Source organism: Cynoglossus semilaevis, chromosome 6, assembly GCF_000523025.1.
Source record: "Cynoglossus semilaevis isolate Cse_v1.0 chromosome 6, Cse_v1.0, whole genome shotgun sequence".
NCBI lineage: Eukaryota > Metazoa > Chordata > Actinopteri > Pleuronectiformes > Cynoglossidae > Cynoglossus > Cynoglossus semilaevis.
In genome coordinates this window covers 2,070,818-2,094,758 of record NC_024312.1, presented here as the reverse complement: position 1 = coordinate 2,094,758, position 23,941 = coordinate 2,070,818, and the positions used below count along the sequence as shown (strand labels likewise).

The 23,941-nt window shown below is 43.0% G+C and overlaps 3 protein-coding genes across 5 annotated transcripts in view; 1 reads left to right on the top strand and 2 right to left on the bottom strand.

Annotated features, from left to right (window-relative positions):
* The window catches only part of elmo3 (engulfment and cell motility 3), an 18,999-nt gene extending 4,080 nt beyond the window's left edge, over positions 1-14,919 (top strand). Inside the window, exons 2-21 of one of the 2 annotated variants that reach the window (XM_008311143.2) lie at positions 2,017-2,126; positions 4,082-4,122; positions 4,212-4,284; positions 5,326-5,376; positions 6,114-6,283; positions 6,611-6,710; positions 6,799-6,950; positions 7,081-7,159; positions 7,812-7,862; positions 7,953-8,075; positions 8,191-8,313; positions 8,399-8,503; positions 8,602-8,710; positions 8,832-8,968; positions 12,487-12,650; positions 12,970-13,082; positions 13,173-13,277; positions 13,367-13,446; positions 13,653-13,733; positions 13,826-14,919. In XM_008311143.2, coding sequence (XP_008309365.1) covers positions 2,049-2,126; positions 4,082-4,122; positions 4,212-4,284; positions 5,326-5,376; positions 6,114-6,283; positions 6,611-6,710; positions 6,799-6,950; positions 7,081-7,159; positions 7,812-7,862; positions 7,953-8,075; positions 8,191-8,313; positions 8,399-8,503; positions 8,602-8,710; positions 8,832-8,968; positions 12,487-12,650; positions 12,970-13,082; positions 13,173-13,277; positions 13,367-13,446; positions 13,653-13,733; positions 13,826-14,038 — 2,148 coding nt within the window. In that variant the 5' untranslated portion in view covers positions 2,017-2,048 and the 3' untranslated portion in view covers positions 14,039-14,919. The other variant, XM_017033161.2, reaches the window with a different exon arrangement.
* Positions 12,517-19,813, bottom strand: fbxl9 (F-box and leucine rich repeat protein). 2 transcript variants are annotated; one of them, XM_025056366.1, is made up of 13 exons: positions 19,716-19,787; positions 19,390-19,618; positions 18,397-18,498; positions 18,125-18,259; positions 17,846-18,025; positions 17,323-17,628; positions 16,999-17,215; positions 16,344-16,501; positions 15,924-16,133; positions 15,630-15,836; positions 15,336-15,553; positions 15,068-15,248; positions 12,517-12,648 (listed from the first exon to the last, which is right to left on the bottom strand). In XM_025056366.1, the coding sequence occupies exons 2-12, from the start codon at positions 19,447-19,449 to the stop codon at positions 15,080-15,082; spliced, it is 1,962 nt and encodes a 653-aa protein (XP_024912134.1). In that variant the 5' UTR covers positions 19,450-19,618; positions 19,716-19,787; the 3' UTR covers positions 12,517-12,648; positions 15,068-15,079. The 2 variants fall into 2 exon arrangements, with proteins under 2 accessions (XP_024912134.1, XP_008309369.1); XM_008311147.3 differs by having other exon boundaries at positions 19,390-19,813.
* A 1,886-nt stretch (positions 19,814-21,699) lies between these two features.
* The window catches only part of LOC103379569 (cyclic nucleotide-gated cation channel beta-1-like), a 14,949-nt gene continuing 12,707 nt past the window's right edge, over positions 21,700-23,941 (bottom strand). The window contains 5 exon segments of the mRNA XM_025056308.1: positions 21,700-21,994; positions 22,333-22,525; positions 22,615-22,761; positions 23,092-23,210; positions 23,293-23,434. Of these exon segments, the coding sequence (XP_024912076.1) occupies positions 21,704-21,994; positions 22,333-22,525; positions 22,615-22,761; positions 23,092-23,210; positions 23,293-23,434 (892 nt within the window). The 3' untranslated portion in view covers positions 21,700-21,703.

Here is a 23,941-nt window from a genome sequence, read left to right as displayed (position 1 = left end):
GAGTTAGGAAAAATGAAACGCCAGAGCCAAAAATGTCGTTTTACTTTAACAGATCAGCAGCTTCTGGGCTCAGACTCCTGCCCCCGGGGGATCAAACAGATTTGAATCTATTTTCATACCAAAACGTGTGGATAAGATTAAAGGTAGAGACTTTGTCGCTGTGAAAAATGTACAATATTCTTTTTGTAGGTCGGAGTTTTTATAAATCTGTCCAAAGACACTTTTGTTGAATTATATTTATTTGACTGTCATGAACTTAAAATGGTAACATCAGTGAAGGCAGTGAGTTTTATACACTGTAGTTTCACATGTGTTCACAGTGAATGGCTGAAGTGACACCTGTGTCAAAAACTGTAGGTGTTTTTATTCTGTAATATTTTGGCAATTTTTTTTAATTTTTATTTCTAGTTGCATCAAAATCATGTCCGATACAGATACTGCAGCTACAGGTACACATTTGAGACCGCGCCCCTTACATTACCTAATAATTCTCCTAGAACTTTTGGACCAAATCTGGTAAAAAAAAAATTGCTTCTGATCTTTTTCCGTTCTTGTAGTCAGATTTGTGGCCTGTTTCCTATCATTAGCCGGTAGAGAAGTTGAGTGAGTAATGACTAATAACGGGGAGTTTGTTTCCTTTACTGTCACACTTTATAAGCAATGGTTGGTTCCTTATTCCGCCATCTACAGGGTGGTGCTGAAGTTGCATCAAAAACCCTTGGACTCTTCATGTCTGTTGTTTTTAAAACGACTTTAATTAATCTGAAGTATGGAGTTCAATCTTGGACAACAACGACGGTGATGATGTCATGTTTTGTTTGCAAGTTTGCTGCAACATAATCAACACCTCCTCCATCATCACTATGTTCGCTATCGTTAGAGGAACTAATGTCAAACTAGAAATGAATGCTAAACTCAGCACTGCCCCTGGTGGATGTATTGCTCAACAGCACAGAACAGTGAGCAGAGAACAATGGAAATGGAATCAAAGGTAGTATAAACAAAGCTCAGAGCCATTCTTTGTTCCTATAAAGATTGAGGTACGATTACCCAGCAGCCTTTGCTGAAACGGTCATAGCTTCTCTAAACTTCTAGAAGAGTAAGGCTGCAAACTGCTCAGTTTTACCCTCACCCTGAAACCTCTACAGGTTTTAAATTTTCATTCTCACTTCAACTGCATCAGGAGAGGAACTGCCTCGGGGCGAGCAAGGTGAGACAGCAGTGCCGACGTGAGGTTGTTTTGACAGGAGTTTTGCTTTGAAACCTGCCATAAAGTGTGAGCTCCCTCCCCCTGTCAGGCCCGTGGAGCTATGTGAGCGATCTCCCACACAGGCTGCTGGGTATTAATCACAGCAAACACAAGCGAGCACAAGTCGGTCCTCCCTTCTTTCTACTCCGGTCGCAAAGTAAATATTCACTCAGTACGTTGTGAGGAAGACAGATTCAACCGTATTGTCTGCCATGTGCCGAAAACTGAGAGAGAATCAGATTCAGATTCAGACAAGGGAAGATGGGACGGGGGGGAGTGTGGGGGAGGAGGGGTCGGAACCACAACAACAGCGTCCTCTGTGTCCTCAGGGAACGCCGCACGAAGGCCGAGCAGGGAGTTGTTGTCTCCGGGTTGGACCGTGGTTTTTTTTTTTTGACTGTTCAGGTTCAGTTGGTTCAATGAGGAACAGCCTCGTACTGTAAATGATAATTGGCTGTGAGTCATTCATGGGAGGAACAGAGTCAAATGACGAGTTACGGAGAAGAATTCCTCTGAAAAATCCCTGCATGACTGCTGTCGATTTTCTGTTGAAGGATTTCAGATTCTTTGACTCTTTTATTCAAACTGAATCTGTCCATTACGTCAACTTTAACTTTAACTTCTCAACCACTGGTACCATCCTGTTCCCCGGCCTGTGGACTTGACCGGTCTCCTAACCCTAACCCACCTGTGGGTCACATCCCACCGTGTGTCAACGCTGATGTAACTGTAACTGTAACTGTGTTCATTTCTCTTCTGACTCACAGATCAGAGAGCGGTGGAGTCGAGAGGAGTCAACATGCCTCAGCAGAAGGACATCGTGAAGATAGCCATCCAGATGCCTGGAGCTTATCCACAACTCATACAGCTGGACCAGGTAACACACACACACACACACAGACACACACAGACATTTCTCCCTCTAGAAATTAAGGCAAAAAAACACAAAGGAATATATCCAGGAATATAAACAAACATATAAATATATATATATATTTACTGTGTGTGAAGTGTAAATAGAGCTGATAGATATAGACAGAATCTACAACTGTTCCCACACTGGGGCGGCTGCTGCGGTTGAACGTCCATGAGAACGTCTTGCCCTGAGTTGATCCCTTCCAGGCAGCACTTCCTCACAGCCTCAAAAAAAAAACCACAGAGATGACCTCCCAACTGAAGTTAAAGGGACAGGTCGTATATTTTACCATGTCCTCGTCTGCTCAGGAAGAATGTTCTACAAACATGTGTGTGTGTGTGTGTGTGTGTGTTCACAGCAGAACCATTGACCAGGGTTCCCTTTTTTTAGAAGAAGAATATGATTGAATATGATGTGTTTTCATGTAAGCTAGCAGGATTTGCACCGCAACAAAGTTACGATAACACCAGATACACGGTCCATGACAGTACGGTACAGTACAGTACAGTACAGTACGGTACAGTACAGTATGGTACAGTGCAGTACAGTACAGTACAGCCATCTGTATGTTGTCAAAAGAAAAGTTCAGCCAGGGGGCGGGAGAGAGGGCTGACCCACGTGGTCTGGTCCATATGGGCCACTGTAGCTTCAGTTGCTGAAGACTGAAGTACAAGTTACTTAGTACTTAGTTACTTTTACGTCTACTTACACTTCAGGAGGTTTATTTGTACATTTTTATCTAACTCCATGGATTTTTTTTATTTTTTTTAGCTGTTCTTAAAAAATTAATAAAAAAAAAACTTACAGTATATACCTTTAAAATTCCTGCAATGTAAGAGCTCAGTTTCTGTGTTTATTAATTTAACATTATAAAATGTTAATTATTAAAAAATAATTAGAGCAACATTAATTACTGCACGCATGGAGTTGAGGAGAAACAGGGTGAATGTGTGAGTTAACGTAAAAAAACTAAAGTGAGACGTCGACTACACAACTCAACAGATGGATTTTTTTTAATTATTGTTATTACTGAGAGACAGAGAGAGAGAGAGAGAGAGACAGAGAGAGACAGAGAGAGAGAGGAGAAGTTTTCCTCGAAAATGTGAGGAAGTTGTACTTCTGACATTACCCATGAGTCACAGCGTGAGGTGGATGCCAGAAAGCAGGGTTGTGGTTTGTACGGTTACAAACTCGACGCCACTACAGAGAGGCTAATAAACCCAAGAGGGAGAGTTCATTCAGCAGGTATTTACTGCACCTCCTGAACCTCCAGACCAGAACCAGAACCAGGACCAGAACCAGGCAGCTGAGTTCTGGACACAGATCATCGTTCCACCAGTTCAGTTCAGAGTTGAAGCCAAGACAAAACCCTTTTCCAGAAGCTTCAACCAGTTCCTACTGAAAGCAGATTCTCCAAAAAAAAAAAAAAAACTAAATGTTTTTATTTTAGATCACAACTAATCCTGTTGGAACTCCTCTGAACCGTCCTATTGGTCGGCTGTCGTCACTTCACACATCTGATCAGTCGGGCCTCCTTGGCCGCCACTAATGACAGACTGTCCAGTGGGTCTACCGCACAACCCAGAGACATTTTCATTGGTTGACCGCCGGGGCTGACCACTAATGGCAGGATAGCCGGGAGTCAGACGTGGATGAAGCCCCGGGTTTTATTTATGTTACGAGGAGGGATTTGAAAAGTGAGGGCGGCCGTGTTGAGAGAGCGTCGAGAAGCTCGTGGATTTCCTCCTTTCCCAACAGAGTAGAGAGTTCGATGCCGGCCAGAATAGCTGCGGCGGCGATAACCCACCACAACGTGTCGTTTCTGCTCACTACACCGACAACAAATGTTCACTGAAAAAAACTGTGTGTGTTTTTGTGATTAATGATTAACCGTGAAATGTTGTCTCTGCAAACAGAAAAAGCCTCTGTCTGCTGTAATAAAGGAAGTGTGCGACGGGTGAGTCGGATGATGGAAACACTCCACGTCATTATCTTCCCACATCAGCCTGTTGTTGTGACACTTGATATCCCTGTGTGTGTGTGTAGCTGGACTCTCCCTGGTCCGGACAACTACGCTCTGCAGTACGCCGACGGAGTGCAGACGTACATCACCGAATCAGTGAGTTACGTTCACCCACACACGTACAACAACAAAACAAACGCTTCTAATTAATAATTCTAACCAATTAGAACCAGGTTTCTAACAAATAACGAAAAAACAAACAAAGAGCTTCTAGAACTTCTCTTACTGTAGCATGGGCCGTTAGAAGAGTAAACACTAGGAAAATCAAAGGTTTTAATAAATAATAATGAATCCTCATGTAATTATTTGAAAATAATCACAAATAATCATTATCAATCTCTGAGTACCTAATCAAGATCAATCCTGATTATTGTGATTTTTTCTGTATGTTACGTGAAAAGAGAGACAAATAAGAGCAGGTGAAGGTGAGGGTGAGGGGGAGTAAAAAACCCTTATGTAATTATTTGAAAATAATCATAATTAATCATTATCAATCTCTGAGTACTTAATCAAGATCAATCCTGATTATTGTGATTTTTTCTGTACGTTACGTGAAAAGAGAGACAAATAAGAGCAGGTGAAGGTGAGGGTGAGGGGGAGTAAAAAACCCTCCCCCATCATGTTAAGCTACTGGCGGTGGTCACACCTTTGTTTATTTCGGTAAAGTGAAGTGAGAACGTCGTACACTGTTAGTTACGTCAGAGTCGGTCGGACGATGCCAACTCCAGACTTTGAAGTTGGTGAGTTTTTTTTTTTTTTTTTAGTTAAACACAGATGTTTCCACTTCTGGGTGGGTGTGTGGAACACATGGCTTGATTGAATGCAGTGAAATAATGTGATCATTTCCTGCGTTAGTCACTAAAGTCAACGTTAAAGAAAAACTGTTCACATCATGTTTGAACATGAAGTCAGATTTCTGTCCCATTTTTAAACGAGGCTCCAAGTGTAAAAAACACACAGACGGACATCGTAGTAAAATGTTAGCAACAGCCTGACCTGACGTGCGACTGATTCCTCTGCCTCCACACTGTGGTCAAAGACTGCGCTGCAGTAAAAGGCAGAGGTTTTTTTTTTGACAGCTCTTAAACTTCTATTTTCTTCTGCATCCGTGTGTTTGCCTTTGTTCGTGTGGCGTAGAACCGTCTGGACATTAAGAACGGCTGCATTCTGCGTCTGACCAAGGCACCGGTGAGTCTGAGTCTGCACCAGCCGACACTCAACCACGGTCCCTGTGTTCTCACATCGTTCCAGGCCTCTGTCTCTTCACACTGTCTGTGAAAAGTCGAGCCTTTGTAGAGTCAAAGTGTGCACAAATACTTCAAACCTCTCAAAAACTGTGGAGGTACTTCATCAATGAAGACACTTCTGATTTTAGTAACTGAAAATGAACGGGAAAATGGCTTCAGGAAGAAAACAAATAGATGTTAATACCTAAAATACCTAAAAAAAAAAACAAAACTAAAGTTTGGTCCCAAACTTTTACACATTCACAGCAATTACTTTAAAACTGAACTGAAATCATATCAAACGCTGTGGTTTTCTACAGCGCTGCTCCTTTAACAAAGACATTTCACTACTGTCAGACAAATTAAAAAAAAAGTAATGAATTTGAAATGAAAACGCTCTGCTGTAAAAAAAAAAAAAATTGACAAAACTCAACCAGTAACTCAGAAAAATAAAATCAATCACGTGACACTAAAGTCAAATTCATTCATGAATTCAAAAAGGAAGGAAGTCCTGCCAAGAATATCCAGAATCTGAACATTAAACACAAAATATTGCTAAAAAAAAAAAAGAGGCTTCAATTGCATAAATAATACAAAAAAAACAAAAAAACACCCAATCCGACCAACAGTCCCAGTTAGCGGTGCCAACAGTACTATGGTACCATGTAACACGGTGTTGCTGCTGTGACTTGACGACAGGGTCGCTGTGCGGAGGATTTGTTCAAAGGCATCCAGAGCTCAGACTCGGGCGTCCGCTGCGACTCCCTGAAGGAACTGGCCACCGTTTCCACCGACGTGACCTTCGCTCAGGAGTTCATCAGCCGAGACGGACACCTCCTACTGGTCAAGATAGTGGAGGACTCTAATGAGTACGTGTCTCTGACTGTGTCTGTGGAATGCTGTTCCTCATTGCTGAGTAAAATAGTTCCTGTACATGTAGCAGCACATCCCACTGACGAGGGAACCGTTTCAGCCTCTGGCCTACGTGGTACCAGAACATTACAAAAACAGAACAAAATCACAAAATCTGACCAACATGCAGAGCTTTATCGCCTCGGTCTCGTGTCATCTTTGGGCGCATTACTGCCACCTACAGGGCGGTGCCATTAGAATGGCTGAAGTCACAGCCCTGAATCTAACGCTGTTGGCTGAAGTCACAGCCCTGAATCTAACTCTGTTGTTGTTGCATCACTCAGGAACAACATGATCATGACGCACACACTGACGGCCTTCATGGAACTGATGGATCATGGGATAGTTTCCTGGGAGAACCTCTCCACCGTCTTCATCAAGAAGGTTCTGTGTCTGCTGCTCCTGTAACTCACCCTCGCCGCTCCTCCCCTCCTCGCTCCGCTCTGACATTTATCACTCTGTGTCGTTTCAGATCGCGGGCTTCGTCAACGCCAAACCGACCGACGCCTCCATACAGCAGGTGTGCCTGGACATCCTGGAGAGCATGGTGCTGAGCGGTCAGAGCCTCTTCCTGCAGGTCAAACAGGAGGTCACCATGGAGAGGCTCATCGCCCACCTCCAGGTGTAAGTACCGCCACCGCCGCCGCCTCACACACAAACACAGACAGAGGGCGCCGCCGAAACTGAGCGATGCTTTTCAGGCGTGTGTATTTTTAAACGTCCGTCTCATCTCACTTCCTCCGTCTGCTTTCAGGACCAACCAGCAGATCCAGACCAAAGCCATGGCTCTGCTCATGGCCGTGCTGCAGACGGCCGGAGACTCAGACAGACAGGTGCTGCTGCTGCTGCTGCTGCTGCTGCTGCTGCTGCTGCTGCTCTCACTTCACTTCTCACACTTCATGACCTGTGAAATGAGTCCCTTTCATCTTTGCATCTTTCACTTTCCGTTGACCAGACACGTTTATGATTAGACACCTGGGGCCTGATGGGAAACAGAGACATGTGTCAAGCTGTTGTTATTTTTATGCCTGTGAATTGAATCATGGGAGTTTATTTGCAGCAGTCGGGTTGATATGATCCATCACAGACTTTTCTCTCTCTCCGTCTACTGTCTCTGTTTTCTTTGTTCAGAAACACTTGGTTCATTCAGCTCCTCGTGTCTTCACTTCTTCTCTCTCTCTCTTTCCTTTTCTCTCTCTCGCTCACACACACACTCACACACACTTTCTCCCTTCATCAACACGTCCAGTCTTCTTATCAGAGCCACTAAACCATGAGCAAATTCATGCAGAATACAATGAGGCTGAGTCAGAGACAAGTACCAGCAGGCGATGGTTTCGTCACGGAGGTCAAAGTCCCACTCAGACTAACCCTCAGTCCCACCCACTGATCTGTTACTGACGCTATACCGCCACTCCATGGTAGAAAAGTGCAATTACACCACTGTGACACATTTAACTCTTTTGTTTTCTTTCTGTATTTCAGGATATATTTTCATTCTTGAATAAGAAGAATCTCCGCCAGTATATTTATAAGGTAAATATAATTATATATTTATATTCAGTTCATGCCATTTTTTTTTCCGCAACTGACAAAAAAGAAAATGTGTTTTTTTCTTTGCTGCAGAACATCATCCACAGTTCTGGTTCAGTCCAGGATAAGATGGCCCACTACCTCTACGTCCTACAGTCAGTGACTCTGAATCACCTGGAGCCTCGCATGAGAACGCCGCTGGACTGTTACAGCCAGGTCCGCCACAACAGGAGAGAACATCAGGACCAGTGGCTGAATTAGTTTCAACCACCGACTCAGCTCTGAATTATTTTGAGATTTTTTTTTTTCCTCCTCTCACTCCACACTCCAGGAGCAGAGAGACATCCTTCACGGTCTGCGTCAGGCGGCGTTCGAGACGGAGAGCGAGAACAGTCTGAGCCACGAGAGACGGCGCTCACTCTGCGCCAAAGAGTTCAAGAAACTGGGCTTTTCTGTGAGACTCCACAGTCAAAATACACCGTGACATCGGCCTGGATCGCTGAGCTAACCTCTGTTCAATCCTTGTTTGACGCTCACAGAACAACAGCAACCCTGGTCAGGACCTGGTGCGGACGCCTCCCGGTCTGTTGGCGTTGGACACCATGTTTTATTTCGCCACACGTTATCCTGACGCCTACAGCAGGGTGAGCGTGGCTTCTCCCTAAGAAGATTCATTTGTATTTTAAGGACTTTTTTATCATTCAACTTGTTTGATGTTTTTTTTTTCCTTCCTCTCCAACAGTTTGTTCTGGAGAACAGCAGCAGGGAAGATAAACACGAGTGTCCATTCGCCAGGAGCAGCATCCAGCTCACACTCGTCCTGTGTGAGATTCTTCGTATCGGAGAGACACGTGAGTAGAACTCCCCACGTCGTCGTCGTCGTCGTCGTCATCCTGCCCTGACACCGTCAGAACTCTCCCGTCCGTCTTATTTTATATTTCTCCTCCTTTCGTTAACGCTGGGTTTCGACAGCCTCGGAGACGAGGTCCGACTACCATCCCATCTTCTTCAGTCAGGATCGACTGTTGGAGGAACTCTTCTGTGTCTGTATTCAGCTGCTCAACAAAACCTGGAAGGAGATGAGAGCCACGCAGGAGGACTTCGACAAGGTACCGTAGATAAACCGGGGCATCGTGGGAATTCTGCTCTGTCCCAGACGCCACGATGCCAGGAAAAAAAAGTGGCTAAATATTGTACATTATATATAAGAAATTGACCGAATAGAAAAATGTAAAAAATGTTATTTGTAAAAGTCATGAAGGAAGTTCAAACTTTAGTCAAATTGCTGATTAGTTTCATACTTCAAAGGTCAAAGGTGAAAGAGTCTTGAGCAGCAGGTTCTGCTCCGTGAAGAAAGAAATGTCTGCGTCTTTGTCCTGAAGCCCAGTTACCATCACACACAGACGTCCGTCACCCACATAGTCGTAAAAAACCCAGTGACCTCTTGACCTCTCAGTAGGCCGGCCTTTTGTTTTTACCCACAGCCTTTTACCCAGGGTGCTTTCGGGGTTGGTGGGGGGGGGCGCTGTGGCATTAGTTGGGACAAAGAGAAGTGTGGTGAGGGGCAGAAGGAGGAGAGAAAAGGAAACGGGGGGGGGGCGGACAAAGCGCCCGGGGCATCAGCAGTAATTACACAACAACAGGAGGGACGTAAAAAAAAAACCTCCGGAAACAATATGAGAGGGTGAGAACCAGAGGTTTGGGTTCTGAGCTTTAAATCATTAACGCAGGGTCTGCATGTGCAGAACTGTGGACCTGGAGCCTTATATTTACTGATGAAACGGTTGATTATTGATTTGATATGATTTAAAGGAGTTGGTTTTGTTTTTTCAACTTTTACATTAAGCAAAGGTCAAAGTGTCAAATAAAATGTCCAGGTCAGTGAAGACACGTTGGGTTCGACACCAAGTTCAGGGAGAAAAGGTTCCAGTCCAGTCTCAGTGTTTAAGTCCAAGTCAATGAAGAAAACTTCAGTCCACTAGTCCAGGTCCCGTCACTGGTCTTTGACCCAAGGACTACATTTATAAGCCTGAAAAATAAAAGTTTCTTTTCTCTCCGAACACCCTCGTCCTTCACACACAAACACACACACACATCAATACAAACACACACACACACACACATGCTGCTGGGCTTCAGGGAACAGGAGCAGGTGACAGTCACCTCTGCTCTGATTGGCCAGTTGAACTAAATATCAGAGAGGCTGAACCGGTGTGGTGGGTGGCGGCATATGTGTGTGTGTGTGTGTGTGTGTGTGTGTGTGTGTGGGAGAAAGAGGATGTCATAAAACAAAAACCAACAGGCCAAGGGCGGCCGCTGCTGCTGCTGCTGCTGCTGCTGCTGCGGCCGTGGAGGTGATGGTTGTTTCTCTCCAGTTCAGTTCAGTTTTTTTTCCTCTCTGTCACATCAATGTCGACTGAATAGGATTAAAATCATTCTCTCCACGTGGATTTAAGGAAGAAAAGATGGAGGTAGGATTAGGAATTTTTTCCATGTTTACAGTTTGATGTCAGTAGCTACGACCGCTAACTGCCCCTGCTGTAGTTGCTGCTTGTTGTTGTTGTTGTTGTTGTTGTTTACACAGCCAGTGTTGTGTTGTGTTAAAGAACGTCTCTTAGGGTTGAAAGGAGACGGACAGTTTGAGGAGACGTTTGTTATTCTGGCTCAGCCGGTGCAGGAAGTGACAGTGTAAAACTCTGTAGTCGTTTGTTTTGTGTCTCCGTACAGTATCTTCACACAGTGACAGTCTGGGTTTCACCATCTGTACTGGCAGCGCTGCCCGACACACACACACACACACACACACACACAAACACACACACAGACAGGGTCATTGTCTGAGGTGGTGAACTGTTGTGGTCTCAGTCAAACACCGACATCCTTCAGTCTTTAACTGAACCTTTAACAGTTGGTTTTTCAAAGACGAACATGACGACTGTTGGTTAGGTTTATTTTTATATAAAATGTTAGTCCAGATATAAAACAATTTAAATCTTGTTTTGTACATTAGCACTGAGTCCAGTAAAACGCAGCCTGGAGATATCTCTTGTTGTGCTCACAATTACAGAGGGCGTGAACCAGCAGGACTAATGTAGGTCAGCAGAACTGACTCTGTGAGTGTGTGAGAGTGTGTGTGTGTGTGTGTGTGTGCAAGCAATAATCACTTTGGCTTCATCTCCCTGAATTAGGACTATGGATTTCTACATAGATTTTCTGTTATTTCCAGCTGAGGCAGCTACAGACCCCCCCCCCCACCCCGCCCATGATCACAACTCGTGTGAGATAAAGACGGAGAAGGGACTTAATCCCACCCTGTGAACACTGAAGTACATTCTTGGTTTCTAAGAAGGCGGGAAAACAAATGAATGGACCTGAGTCGATGGGTGTGACTGTGATTGAGTGATGGATGAATGGATGAATGGAGGAGAGGAAGTGAACTGTTGTTTGAGGTTGAATGGCCGCTGAAGTCGGTCTGATGGTGGTGGGCGGCCGTAAGGATTAAGGATAATACGCCACAACCGCAAACTATAATCAAAAACACACCTGGTGTTTGGTTGATTTTGTGCTGTGTTGTCATCAGTCGGTGCGTCAGGGAACAGGAAGTACTTTTTAAAAAAAAAAAACGCTATTCATCACCTCAGGCAACCCTGAACACCAGGGATGTAACGATACACACAACTCACAATACGACCAGTTACACGACCAGTTACACGACCAGTTACACGACCAGTTACTTCCAATTGTATTCCTGCTAAACACAATTTTATCATCAAACAAACAAATTAAAAAAAAGATTCATCAAGAGCCACAAACACATTTGACCATTTTAATGATGGCAGTATTGCAGTACATGAAGTCTGTAGTACTGTAGTTGTACTACAGATTTATGTACGAGTACAAAAAGAAAGCTGTGGACATTTTTTGTTGGACTTCATTCTGTTTAAAAATAAATAAAAATAACACAAATATTTTAAAATGCATAATTATCATTATTATATATTATTCATTTATAAACAAGGGATAAATAGATAATTAAAATACAATATCATTTAGTATTTATTATTTAGAGATACTTTCACAAACAGTGACCTGAAGGCAGCAATTCTCACTAAATTGATTTGATGTTAGTCATTTAGTCAGGTGTTACATTGTTTTAACCTTAATTCTTGTAAATACCTCCATCTGTTGTCATCACACTGGACAAATATACAGGGGGTAAATGAAAAGCAAAGATGTCAAAGAGTCACAGTTCACTGCAGATCACTGATCTAAAGAAAAACACAACTAGAAACAAGGCAGTGATTCACTTTTCAATCAACAGGGGGTAGTGTTGGTCCTTACTAAACCCACCACAGTCCTTTCTGGGCTGGGATTCGAACAGGCGACCCTCCTAACTGAGCCACTGCTTGTGTTTTCTGCTGCTACAGTTTACAGTCATACCTGAAGTGTTTTCAGCCCTTTGTTGCCAAACGGTTTTAACACAAAAAAAAAACAGATTCCCCTTGATACCACTAGAGGGAGCTTAAGCACCACTAGTTGTAAGCGAGAATTGTAAGTTTATCTAACTCCGCTCTGACAGTCAACCGTACATGATCACGGCCCCGTCTCCATGTTTCCCCACGTGCAGGTGATGCAGGTGGTCAGAGAGCAGATCACCAGGACGTTGGCCACCAAGCCCACCTCTCTGGAACTCTTCAAGAACAAAGTCCACGCCCTCAACTACAGCGAGATCCTCAAACTGAGGCAGACGGAGCGGCTGCACCAGGAGGAGATCCTGGCTCCTCCCGTACTGTGAGTCCCAAGAAAAGAAACCCTTTATCAATAAATATGAATATTATAAAAAAAAATAACTGCACTTATATTTATTCACAAAATGTACAAGAAGTGTCAGAACATTACTGATGGATATTTGGACATTTTTTACTGAATTCTGTCAACACTTAATTGTACATGTATTTGACCTAGAAATTGAATCATTAATATGATTTTAAATGTTTATTATTATTATTATAAACCTATTCATTAGATCATTTATCTAGGTTGCTGAAACTGAACTAAAAAGACTCGTCGCTGCGTTTCCGCTCATACATAAACTCCTGTCTTTTTCTAGTGAGCTCAAAGAGCGTCTGAAGCCCGAGCTGCTGGAGCTGATCCGCCAGCAGAGACTCAACCGACTGTGTCAGGGGACGATGTTCAGGAAAATCAGCAACCGCCGTAGACAAGGTCTGACAATAAACAAAGCAAACACACACACACAGCTACAGAGGAGACTCTGATGTGGCTAACCTTGGTGACGGGTCATTTTTCTCTCAGATAAACTTTGGTACTGTCGACTGTCGCCCAATCACAAAATGCTTCATTATGGCGACGTGGAGGAAGACACAGACAATCCACCAATAGAAACACTCCAAGAAAAGAGTGAGTTTGTTTATAAATGATCCTTCCTTTTTTTTAGGCTCTTCCTGTTTGGATTTCTATAGTTTTATTATCTGCTCTTTTCTCTTCAGTACCAGTGGCTGATATAAAGGGACTGCTGACAGGAAAGGACTGTCCTCACATGAAAGAAAACAAAGGCAAACAGACCAAGGTCGGCAGCTCCTCTCAAAATCTCTCTATGGATTTTAAATGCATTACTATTTAGACAACAGACATAGAAAAAAAAAACCACTTGACGTTCTGTAATAACATCTTATAATTTGTGTCTGGACCTGTTCTACTGGTCGAAACAGCAGTAAAATCTCTGGGTGATTCTTGGAAAAGCAGCTTAATTGCGTTTCTCCTTCTTCCCAGCAGGAGGTGCTGGACTTAGCATTTAGCATCATGTACGACGTAGAGGAGTACAGTCTGAACTTCATCGCACCCTCACGGACCGACGTGAGTCTGGACCTGCTCTGAAAACACTTGAGTTCTCCTGCCATTACAGCAGACTTCATCTTCATCTTCCTCTTCCTCTTCTTCTCTGTCAGTTCTGTTTGTGGACAGATGGACTCAGCGTCCTCCTGGGTCGGGAGATGAGCAGTGAGGCCATGCGCAGCGAGCTGGAAATCCTCCTCTCTATGGAGATCAAGCTCCGCCTCCTGGACCTGGAGAACGTCCCCATCCCTGACAGCGCCCCCGTGGTCCCCAAACCTCCCAGCAACTACAACTTCTGCTACGACTTCAGTCAGACTGAGCAGTAGAGGGGAGTGTGCACAGATGAATGAATGTGTAAATATTCATATACATATATATATATCTATCTATGTGCAGCCATGCACTTATTAACAGTCTTTAATCCTGACACTCCTCCTCCAGTCTCAGTACTGAAACATCTCCACGAAAAAACATTAAGAACTGACACGAACACACACGCCAACACTGATCTGTCACGTTTGAACCTGACGACACCTCCGCTCTGCTCCACCGACCTCATGTCCACCTGTTCATGTCTCCAACTACTATTTACAATCGATAACTGACATCGTACAACGCCAGGCTCGAGGAACGGTACTTTTAATTTTCCTTGCTTGATTTTTTTAAAAAATATTTAAAAAGAACAAACATCTATACATTTAAAGTCCTTTTCCTTTAACAGATTTATATCATTATTGTTCCGTGGTTTTAAAATGACAGTGTCTCACTCGTGATGATTTTATGACCTATTTTATAAGGATGCAGACAACAACAGGTACCAAACACCTTTACGTTTTGTTTTGTTTTTTTCAGGTACTAAGTATACCTTAGGGGAATATATGAAAGGAGTTTAATAATTAAGAAAAAACACAAAATATGAGTACTACGAATGTTCAGGTTTTCTCTGAACAGTTTTCATTCACTTTGGTCATGCAGGTACTAAACAGTTCTAGAAACTCACAGACGAACCGTTGTCGTGGGTGTTTGGAGCGTTTTCTGGCCTTTATCTGGGTCTTTCATTTCAGGACGGTCACCTTGACCCTTGACCCTGCACTGCAACTCTGACACTCTTCTTGTGTAGTGACATTCACTTTGAACCATGATGTTTCTTTGCTGAATTCACATGAATAAACTGCAGGTTTTTTTGGGTTTTTTTGTAATGAAAAAATTCTGTTGTTCTGTCTTTGGTCTATTTATGATGTTGACATTATTTTATGTTCACTTTCACAGATCTCTGTGTCAGAGAACATTTACTGTTAATTTATTTCAGTGTCTTTGACTATAGAACAGTGAGGTGTGCAGCAGCTTTTTCATACCTTCATATCCGATCACATTATTAAAGTGGGGTCGGCTCCTCCTATGAACTTGCACTGGATGTTCTCCAAGAACGGCAGCTGCGACTGCAGGAGATCGATGGTTGTGACGGAAGTCTTCTTGCATCGGGAGATGTCGAGCGTCCTCAGGCGTTTACAGTGCTTGGCCAGGGCCAATAAGGATCTGGGGAAAAAAAGAAAATAGTTTCATATGTCAGGGAGGCATGTTCCATAGAGGAGCGGACACTTGGTTTCCAGGGACGGTCCTCACCTGTCTGTGATGTTATTACAGCAGGAGAGGTTGAGATGCTGGAGCCGTCGAAGGTACGGAGCAGCCTGGGAAACGCCGCGGTCGCTGATGCCAGGACAGTGGCTCAGGGACAGGCTGGTGAGGCTTTTGCAGCGCCAGGCCACCGACACTAGGCTGTCGTCGGTGATGCACGGAAGGCAGGCGAGAGAGAGGCGATGGAGATCCTGGTGGTTCACCACCTAAGAAGACAGAACAACGCTGGTGTGAAACCATGCTGGTAATAAGTCACAGCCTTGGTGACTCTGAGCCTTTCACCTGTGTGATGCTGTTGTCAGTGAGTTTGGAGCAGGCAGTGAGGTCCAGCTCCTGCAGCCTGCTCAGAGCTAAAAGTGAAGCTCCGGCTGACCGTTTCAGCTGCTGCAGCTCCAGCTGCGTCACCGGCTTTGGTTGGTCCTCCATGTTAGGAGGCTTAAAGAAGCCCATGTTGCCAAAAGTGCGGGTAAACGTCGGACCTTTTTCTTCCTGTGAGGAGAAGCGGCTCCTTAATGACAAGGTTACTGAAAAAGTCCGAGTGCAAACACACAAACTGGACACATCTGTGGCTCTTACCAACTTCTTATTAAGAACACACTTTTCCACCGTTCCCAGCAACCCTTTGTCCTTGATTTCTTTGCACCAGCCCAGACGTAGAATTACCAGCTTCAGCAGGTAGGTGGAAATGGCGAGCACTGACAAGTCTGTCACGTTGACGCAGGAGGTGAGGTCCAGCTCCTGTAAAGTACTGCCTAGCAGCTGTCCAAGAGAGGAAACCACCAGATCCTGAAGAAGAAGAGCAAAAAGATATATATATAAAATATTTTTTTATTTCTAATTGGAAAAAAAAACTCATTTTAAATCAGTATAAAAACACACTGTAGGAATGACATTATAATACATGGTATTGTTTTCTATTCCGCCTGTCCAATCTCATCTCTGCGTCAGATATTGATCACACAGCTGTTAGTCATCTCACTCATAACACCGACTGACCCCAATGTAGGTGCAGCTCTTGAGGCTGAGCGTCTCCAGCCGTGCTCTGGACTCGGCAGACTCCTTCAGGCCTTTCACCATCTCAGCTCCACTGACGTGCAGACAGTTAGACAGATCCAACCGCCTCAGGGACGACAACGACGTGAGGTCAGCGAGGCCTGTGGACAACATCAGGTGTTCACTTTCAGCACAGGGTTTCAAAGCACTTCCTGTATGTTACGGGGCACTTCCTGTACGTTACGGGGTATAAACTATATGGTTTCTGTCTTGTCTTAACAGGACAACTTTGATGCATTTCAAAAGTTGCTCCCAATGAGTGTATCATGAGCCAAAGAATATATTTGTAGTTATTTAGAACGTTGCTTATCTTATTACCATGCAAACAATTCAAAGCACCAAATAAAGTAATATTAGAATTATCAATGTCAGTTCTGATCACGTGTTTAACAAAACTGAGCATAAACAGTATCAGCATCAAAGGGACGAAAAGATTTTCAGTTCATCTACTGAATTGTATTGGGAAAGTAACAAGCTTTGGCAACATCTAGTGGTCAGGCCACGTATTGCAACAAAGACAGTTCCCATCGCACTTCACTTTTTTTTTATTACTTTTGGGAATGGAACCAAGTCTTCTAAATAAAAATAAAAAAATCACCTTTTTCAGTTATTCTCCAGTTGTTTGACAAAGAAATGTGGGTCAGTGACTTCAGGCCACGAGCCACAGCCTCCACTGTCCGGCTGGTCAGTTCAGTGCAGGAGCTAATGTCCAGTCTTTGGAGGCTCGGCTGGTGTTTTATAAGAACCTCTATGGAGTAGTCGGTCAGTTCCTTACAGCCATGGAGACGCAGCTCCTCCAAGACTAAACCTTGAACCTGAAAAAGATGTCCTTATTATATTACCTTATTCTAAAGGTCATTAGTAAATATTTACCACATTATCTGATATGAATGAAGCTTTAAAAAAAAAGTCATGATCTGACCTGTGCGATAGTGCGCAGGGACTCAGGGGTAATAGAGGTTCTGCTGAGGTCCAGAGCTCTGAGGGTGGTCTTCTGCTCTGTTAACAGCCTCCTCAGGTTCCTCAATGACAGCAGTGCAGACGAGTGCTCCACCATGCCCACAGGACACCCCTGGTAGGGATCGAACTCGAAAGCGATGTGGTTTCCGGCCAGCGAGAGCCGGCGGAGGCGGGGTGTGCAGCTGGTGAGCCGACTGAAGGTGAGATCGGAGAGGTAACGCAGATCGGACAGATCCAGTTCCTCCAGATGGACGAGAGCCGTCCTTACCTGCAGCGAGAGTCAGGATTGAGCTTTAATTACACATTAAAACATTGTTTTTCAAATCTGAGTAACCACAGGGTTACTGAGGATTAATAACAAGTCAATATTGTAACTTATTAAAAATTGAGGCTGATTGAATCCAGCAGTTGCTCTGAGTAACTCTATCATCCTCTGTAAATACCATTTCATCACCTAGCTTGGTTTTAATGGCATAATACGATACCTGCTGTCGGTGCTCCTCCCTGGAGAGGAAGGCTCCAGACATGAACAGGCTGTCCAGACCCCTGAGGTCCAGCTTGCGTAGAGAGGTGAGGCAGGGGAGGAGGGCCAGCAGCGATGCCTCTGTTATACTGCTACCGGGCAAAGCCAGACCGTCCAGTTTGGAGCCCAGACACAGACCGACCTGAAAAGTGGTATTATGTTGTAATTTCACAACAGCTGAGTTAATGATTATCCTCGTGTGTCAGATAGAAATGATGTCAGCATGACACAAACCCCTCACCTCCAGCAGAAGTGACCTGGACATACTGAAGCCATCCAGCTGGCTGATAACCAGGCTGCACCTGGATCTCCTGTTCAGACCACTCACCATCTGCAGGGACGAGGGTGAGGCCGGGAAACAGAATGTGACGTTCTTCTACACCAAGACAAGCAGACAAACAGCAACGCTCTTTAGGACGGTGTCTGGAACTGGGGTTGAACAACAAGCCGCACAACTGTACCATGTACAGTATGACACTACAGTGTGGTGAGGTGTGGTGTGAACCAGATCACCTGAAAGGACAAGTCCAGACTGGCATTGTACCAGCTGTGGCAGACCATCGAGGCCTCTTTCCTATCTGAGGGATGGAGGAAGCTCAGAATGTGAATTATAATCTACACCAGGAGAGAGAGAGAGAGAGAGAGAGAGAGAGAAACACCACTGAGTTAATTTAATGCATTGGTTACCAACTCTTTTCTGCAGCGCCCCCTTTCTGAAGATAGTACCATCACTAGTACTATAATTGTAGATGTATAATTCAGTGCATTTTTCCCCCATAGTGGAGCAAAGAAAATATTATTAACATTTAGAATTATTTAACTCCACCCTAAGGGTGTTTAATGAGTTTAATGAGCACACAGAGAATGGGAAAATAAACATCTCATTTAAAGCTGTTCTGAAAATTGTTTAATTTGGCATTGTGGGCAAAACCTTATTTATGATGTGAAAAAAATTAAAGAATAGATGCTTGGGAAATGTTTAAATTTAATTATATAATTATATAAAATCCCAAATTTATATCTAGTGTATTTAGCATTGGACAGATTTAAAGGAATTAGGGTGAAAATCATATCTAAATTATTATTAGGAGAGTATATCCAATGTTGTATATCCAATATGTTTCCAGTTTGAAAACATTTACTTTGCAAATGGACTAGGGCTCATTATTTTGTAACTGTAACTCAACAAAATGGACTCCAACTTCAAGCTAACAATATCAACATTCATCATTAGCAGCCGTCATTGTGAGGGACTGTAAATATGTTAAACTCTCCTGTCTCTAATTTTGACTGTTTTAATCAGCCATTTTAAATCAAATTATATTTTATATTTTATTTTAAATCAGCCATTTTGTAACAAAATAATGACGTTTCTATTTTTCTTCAGTCAACTCCTGCATAAACTTAAAGCATATTTTGCGACCCATTGTTTTATTGCTTTAAAATCCCGGCGATACAATAACGTACCTGGAGAACGACACCTGTTTAAGTCGCTGTGTCACTCACCTCCAGTGGAAGCTCCGCGGTTTCTTTAGCTTTCTCTCCATCAGCAACAACGTCACCCATCGCAGCGTCTCCCACTTTTATTTGTTTATTTTTTAATAACGTCTCCTTGCCATCACAAACTGCCCGAACACGTAAGAACGCCGTTCACAATCCGCGGCGTTCCTAAGCTAAGAGCTACTTAGCCGTTAGCTTGTCTCATTCCTCATTCCGCGTAAACCACAGAATAAAACTATAAAATAAACACATTTAAAGGCAACAAGTAATTGAAATGTCGTTCTGTGCGCTGTCATATCACTAAATAAACACTTGTCCCGTTTCTTTTTTACCTCCGTCCTGCGAACTACACCTGCGCCTGTGTGGACAAACAACGGTGTAAATAACTTGCCGCTGCATCAACGCAAAGGACAGGGACCATCTGTGACGTCACTGAGCGCGTCACTGTTTTATTTAAAACACCGCTTAAACGACTATAAAAAAAGTTTATACTAAACGTTTAAGTAGGACAATTTAAACATGTAGCGCTGCATAACCAAAAAATAAAAAATAAATAAATGAAAAAATAAAATGAATTTTAAATCTGTTACACGCTGTCATTGTAATTCAATCTGTTTAATCCTATTATCGTGTTTCGATCATCACACACTCAGATTAAAGTCAACATCCATGTATTTCTGTCCATTTCGTCTTCACGGTTCTTGAACATCTTGTTAGAAGTTTACCCCATTTTTTTGCTGCCTTGATTTTTTAGTACATGTATTGAATATACAACAGTCAAACATACATTTAGCAACATAGTAGTCAGAGTCATTTTGATTAAAAACAGCTTGAAATTCTTACACCAAAACAGGATCTAAAACTATTTAAATTCATTAAAACTAATAGACATCACTGAAATAAACTCAATAATCCAGTGATTTATTTTCTGATTTTTTATTTTACTCTTGTGAATCCCACAGAACCACAGATGTGTGGTTTATGGTTTAACAGTCAGGTTTTTAATTTTTCACCTACTGTAGGTGATGATCACGAAGCTCGTGCTCATGAGTGAAAAATGTAACAATAAATATTTTATTTATACACAGTCCACTAAGGACAGAGCTACGTCCAATTACCGAACTAGATGCATATATTCCTATGTACGACAGACACACGTCCTGTGACAAAGAAGAAACATTGACATTATTCTCGACATCCTGTAGGCAGTGTGGAAAGCTGGTTTACAAACCTACATTTCTTACGCAATGGAGACAAATTTACACTAAGCTGAATCCTGCTGTTTATACAATTTATATACAAGATACACAAAGATTATGCACGGGAAGGAAAGAGAAACATTTACGTAATGAGTACAGTGTCTGAATATGTATATTGAGAGTGAACATATAATGTTGTGCAGTAAATACAAAAAGTATTAAAATAATAACGTTAGCTGTTGCTGCAGAATGTTCTAGTCTTTTGTCCTGTAATAATTGCAATGCAATTTGAACATCGCTACGCTCCAAGATACGACTTGTAAAGTCCACGGTATTTATTGTTAGTATGTGCTACGCTAATGTTAACACACCGTTGGTGACGTTTCCTAACGCTCTACACAGACATTTACACAGGGATCCACACACAATACAGTGTTAATGTCATCAACCTTAATTTGGTCCTTTAATACTTTTTTGTTTCTACATCATGAAATTCCATTCAGTATTTGCCTAGATACAGGTTTCATGTTATACGGCCATGGAGTACCTGAAGCAGCCATTTTCTAGTTCCTGGTCATGGTCCGGTGAAAACGATTCAAAATAAAATATAATCTGTCTCTGTACACAACATACAAACATCACAATATTTCTGACTAATCTTTGAAGGAAACAAATGCTACAATAAATAAATAACATTTTTTTTTTGTTTTTTCTAATTATATTACAGACTCTACAATTAAAATTATTAAAAAATTGTGAGGCACATGAAAATTTGCAAAACAAGCTGTAAACATTAAGCAGACAACAACAGCCAAAACAGAGCAGTCAGAGCAGAGGTCTACAACCAATAGGCCACGAACCCCTGGTGGTCCACAGAGGTACTGCAGAGGGGTCAGGAAATATTTGGGTTTTTTAAAAACTTTTTGTTTTACATTTGTCTCAAATATTGTATTTCCCCCAATTTTAACAAACCAGTGTCTTATGTGAATAGCTCTGTATTGAAGATAAAATATGAAGGTACATCTAGTCATTGCACTTGGCCCAGTTGAGTTGGTGGTCCAAGCAGAAGCCCAACATGGCTGCACAACAAGAATTAAATCATTCTTTTCACTGGTTATTTTTCACCTCTCCTTCCTTCTTCCTTCACGACTTCTCAAAACTCTCCTTGACTCACTCTCGTTCTTTTTGTCTTCAACAGCCTCCTCCTGTTTTTGGTCCATGGCTGATGTTTCATCCGCATCACTGCTGCACCTCGGTAGAGGCCGAGGGGCCAGTGAGCTCTTACTATGACAGCGGGAAGGAGAACAAAGTGTCATTGAGCTGGCAAAGACCGGTGAGGGCGTGTCGCCATCTCTCTCCGGCCCAGAGCTGAAGCTGGGAGAACAGGTATGCTGGGAGGAGGAGACGGAGGGCTGAAAGAGGAGAGAAGAAGTTCTTAGAGATGGTTTAGTAGTGAACAAGACTTATTTGGGTTTCCTGATGATATTTCAGCCCCCCAGAAATATACTATTATTAATTAAATTAAAATTCCCTTCCCTGCATCTAAACAGAAAAACCACAGATATAAACAAATATACTGATCATATAAAATAATATAATTAAGAAAACATTTCATATTATTGTTATAAAAATGGGTAAAAAAAAACTTGATGTTCCCTCGTATCACGAGGAAAATCTTGCAAAAGTTGCTCACTGGTAACTCGGAAAACTCGTACCTCGGGGCTCCACTGTATATAGGCTGCGTTTCTACCTGTGAGGAGATGAAGGACTTGCTGGTCCTCCTCTTGACCTCAGCCAGAGCTCCTCTGAGTCCAGACGACTTCTCCGTCATCTCCAGAGCGGCTCTGAGCAGTTTGGGCGTCTCTGGTCTCACGGGGGCTGGAGGCGGGGGATCTTTGGGCTCTTCTTTAGGCTCTGGTTTCTTTCCCTTGTTGAGCATCTTTCTGTGATTCAAACAGAGACCTGTGAGTGCAACCAGTTCTCCACAGCAGCAGACCGTGGAGTAGTCTGTATAATGTCACTCATGTTTGACCTGGCCTTCTTGCGCAGCAGCTTCTTAGACTCAGGATAGTGGACCAGGATCTCATTCAGGTCTTTCTTGTCCAGGATGAAGAGATTGGCAAAACCGTGAGCAATCACATTAGCTGTACGCCTGTTACCGCCACCGACCGCAAGCAGACTGTCAACAAAAAAAAACAACGTAGCATTAATGCGACAGAATGATTGTGCAGAGAAGTAACTTTTGACATTTTCTTCTCAAGCTCTACGTCAAAACTTCCACACTGGATCATGGACTTTATTCTCTATGTGGCACTGCTTAATGTTCTGGTTCTATTTATGTTAAAAATGTGTCACTGTCAGCACCATGGAAGCTGCACAAATTCCAACAGTGACTCTTGTCATTGTTGTGCCTGAGGCAAAAGGTAGATATTGGTGGTTAAACGACAAAAATTGTTTGCATGTGTCATCAAACATGGGTTATTGTGTGTTTGCTTAGAAGCCTCATCACCTGATCTCTCCGAAGACTGATCCAGCTGTGAGCGTGACAAACACCGTCTTCCCGTCGGGTCCTCCGACCACCTGCACTTCCCCGGCCTTTATGATGTACATCTCCCGACCCACCTCGCCCTGATCGACAGACATGGATGTTCTGATACGGCAGTGACCTCCACAAGTCTTCTATGAACACAGCTTGGAGACGCTACCTTACCTTTTTGCAGACGTAGTCACCCGGCAGGTACACAACAGAGCGGAGACTTTTCAGCATGTCAAAGATCATCTGTCTGTCACAGCCCTTCAAAAATGGAGTGAGACGAGTCGATTTTTGGTGCAGAAATACATTTTACCTCCTGCTCCATGGAACAAAATTCATATTTTTGACCTTAAAGGATTAAAATGAAATGGCGTCCTAAAAATGTAATGGCACAGGTCCATGGCCTCACCCTCACACATCCCACAGTGAAGGTTGTGGGTTCGATATGTCCTAAAAATGTAATGGCACAGGTCCAGGGCCCCCACACATCCCATAGTGAAGGTTGTGGGTTCGATACCAGACGTAATTGTTTATATGCCATCTCCATGTAAATGGAAAATTTGTGCAGTCATCAGGATTAAAAAAGGGACAAAAATAGTTTTTAAAAACAATGACAAAAAAGAATAATTCCATATAAATCCAAACTTAAATAATAGCTAGCTAATAATTATGTGAGGTGCTCTGGTGCCCCCCGGTGGAGGGCTGCCTTACTCCTCAACATACAGCAATTTGCAATTTTGTTTTTTTACAGAAAGTTGTCTTAGACATCAATGTACAACATTTAACTCCCAGATGTTCAGGAAATCCTCAACCGGCAGATAAACTT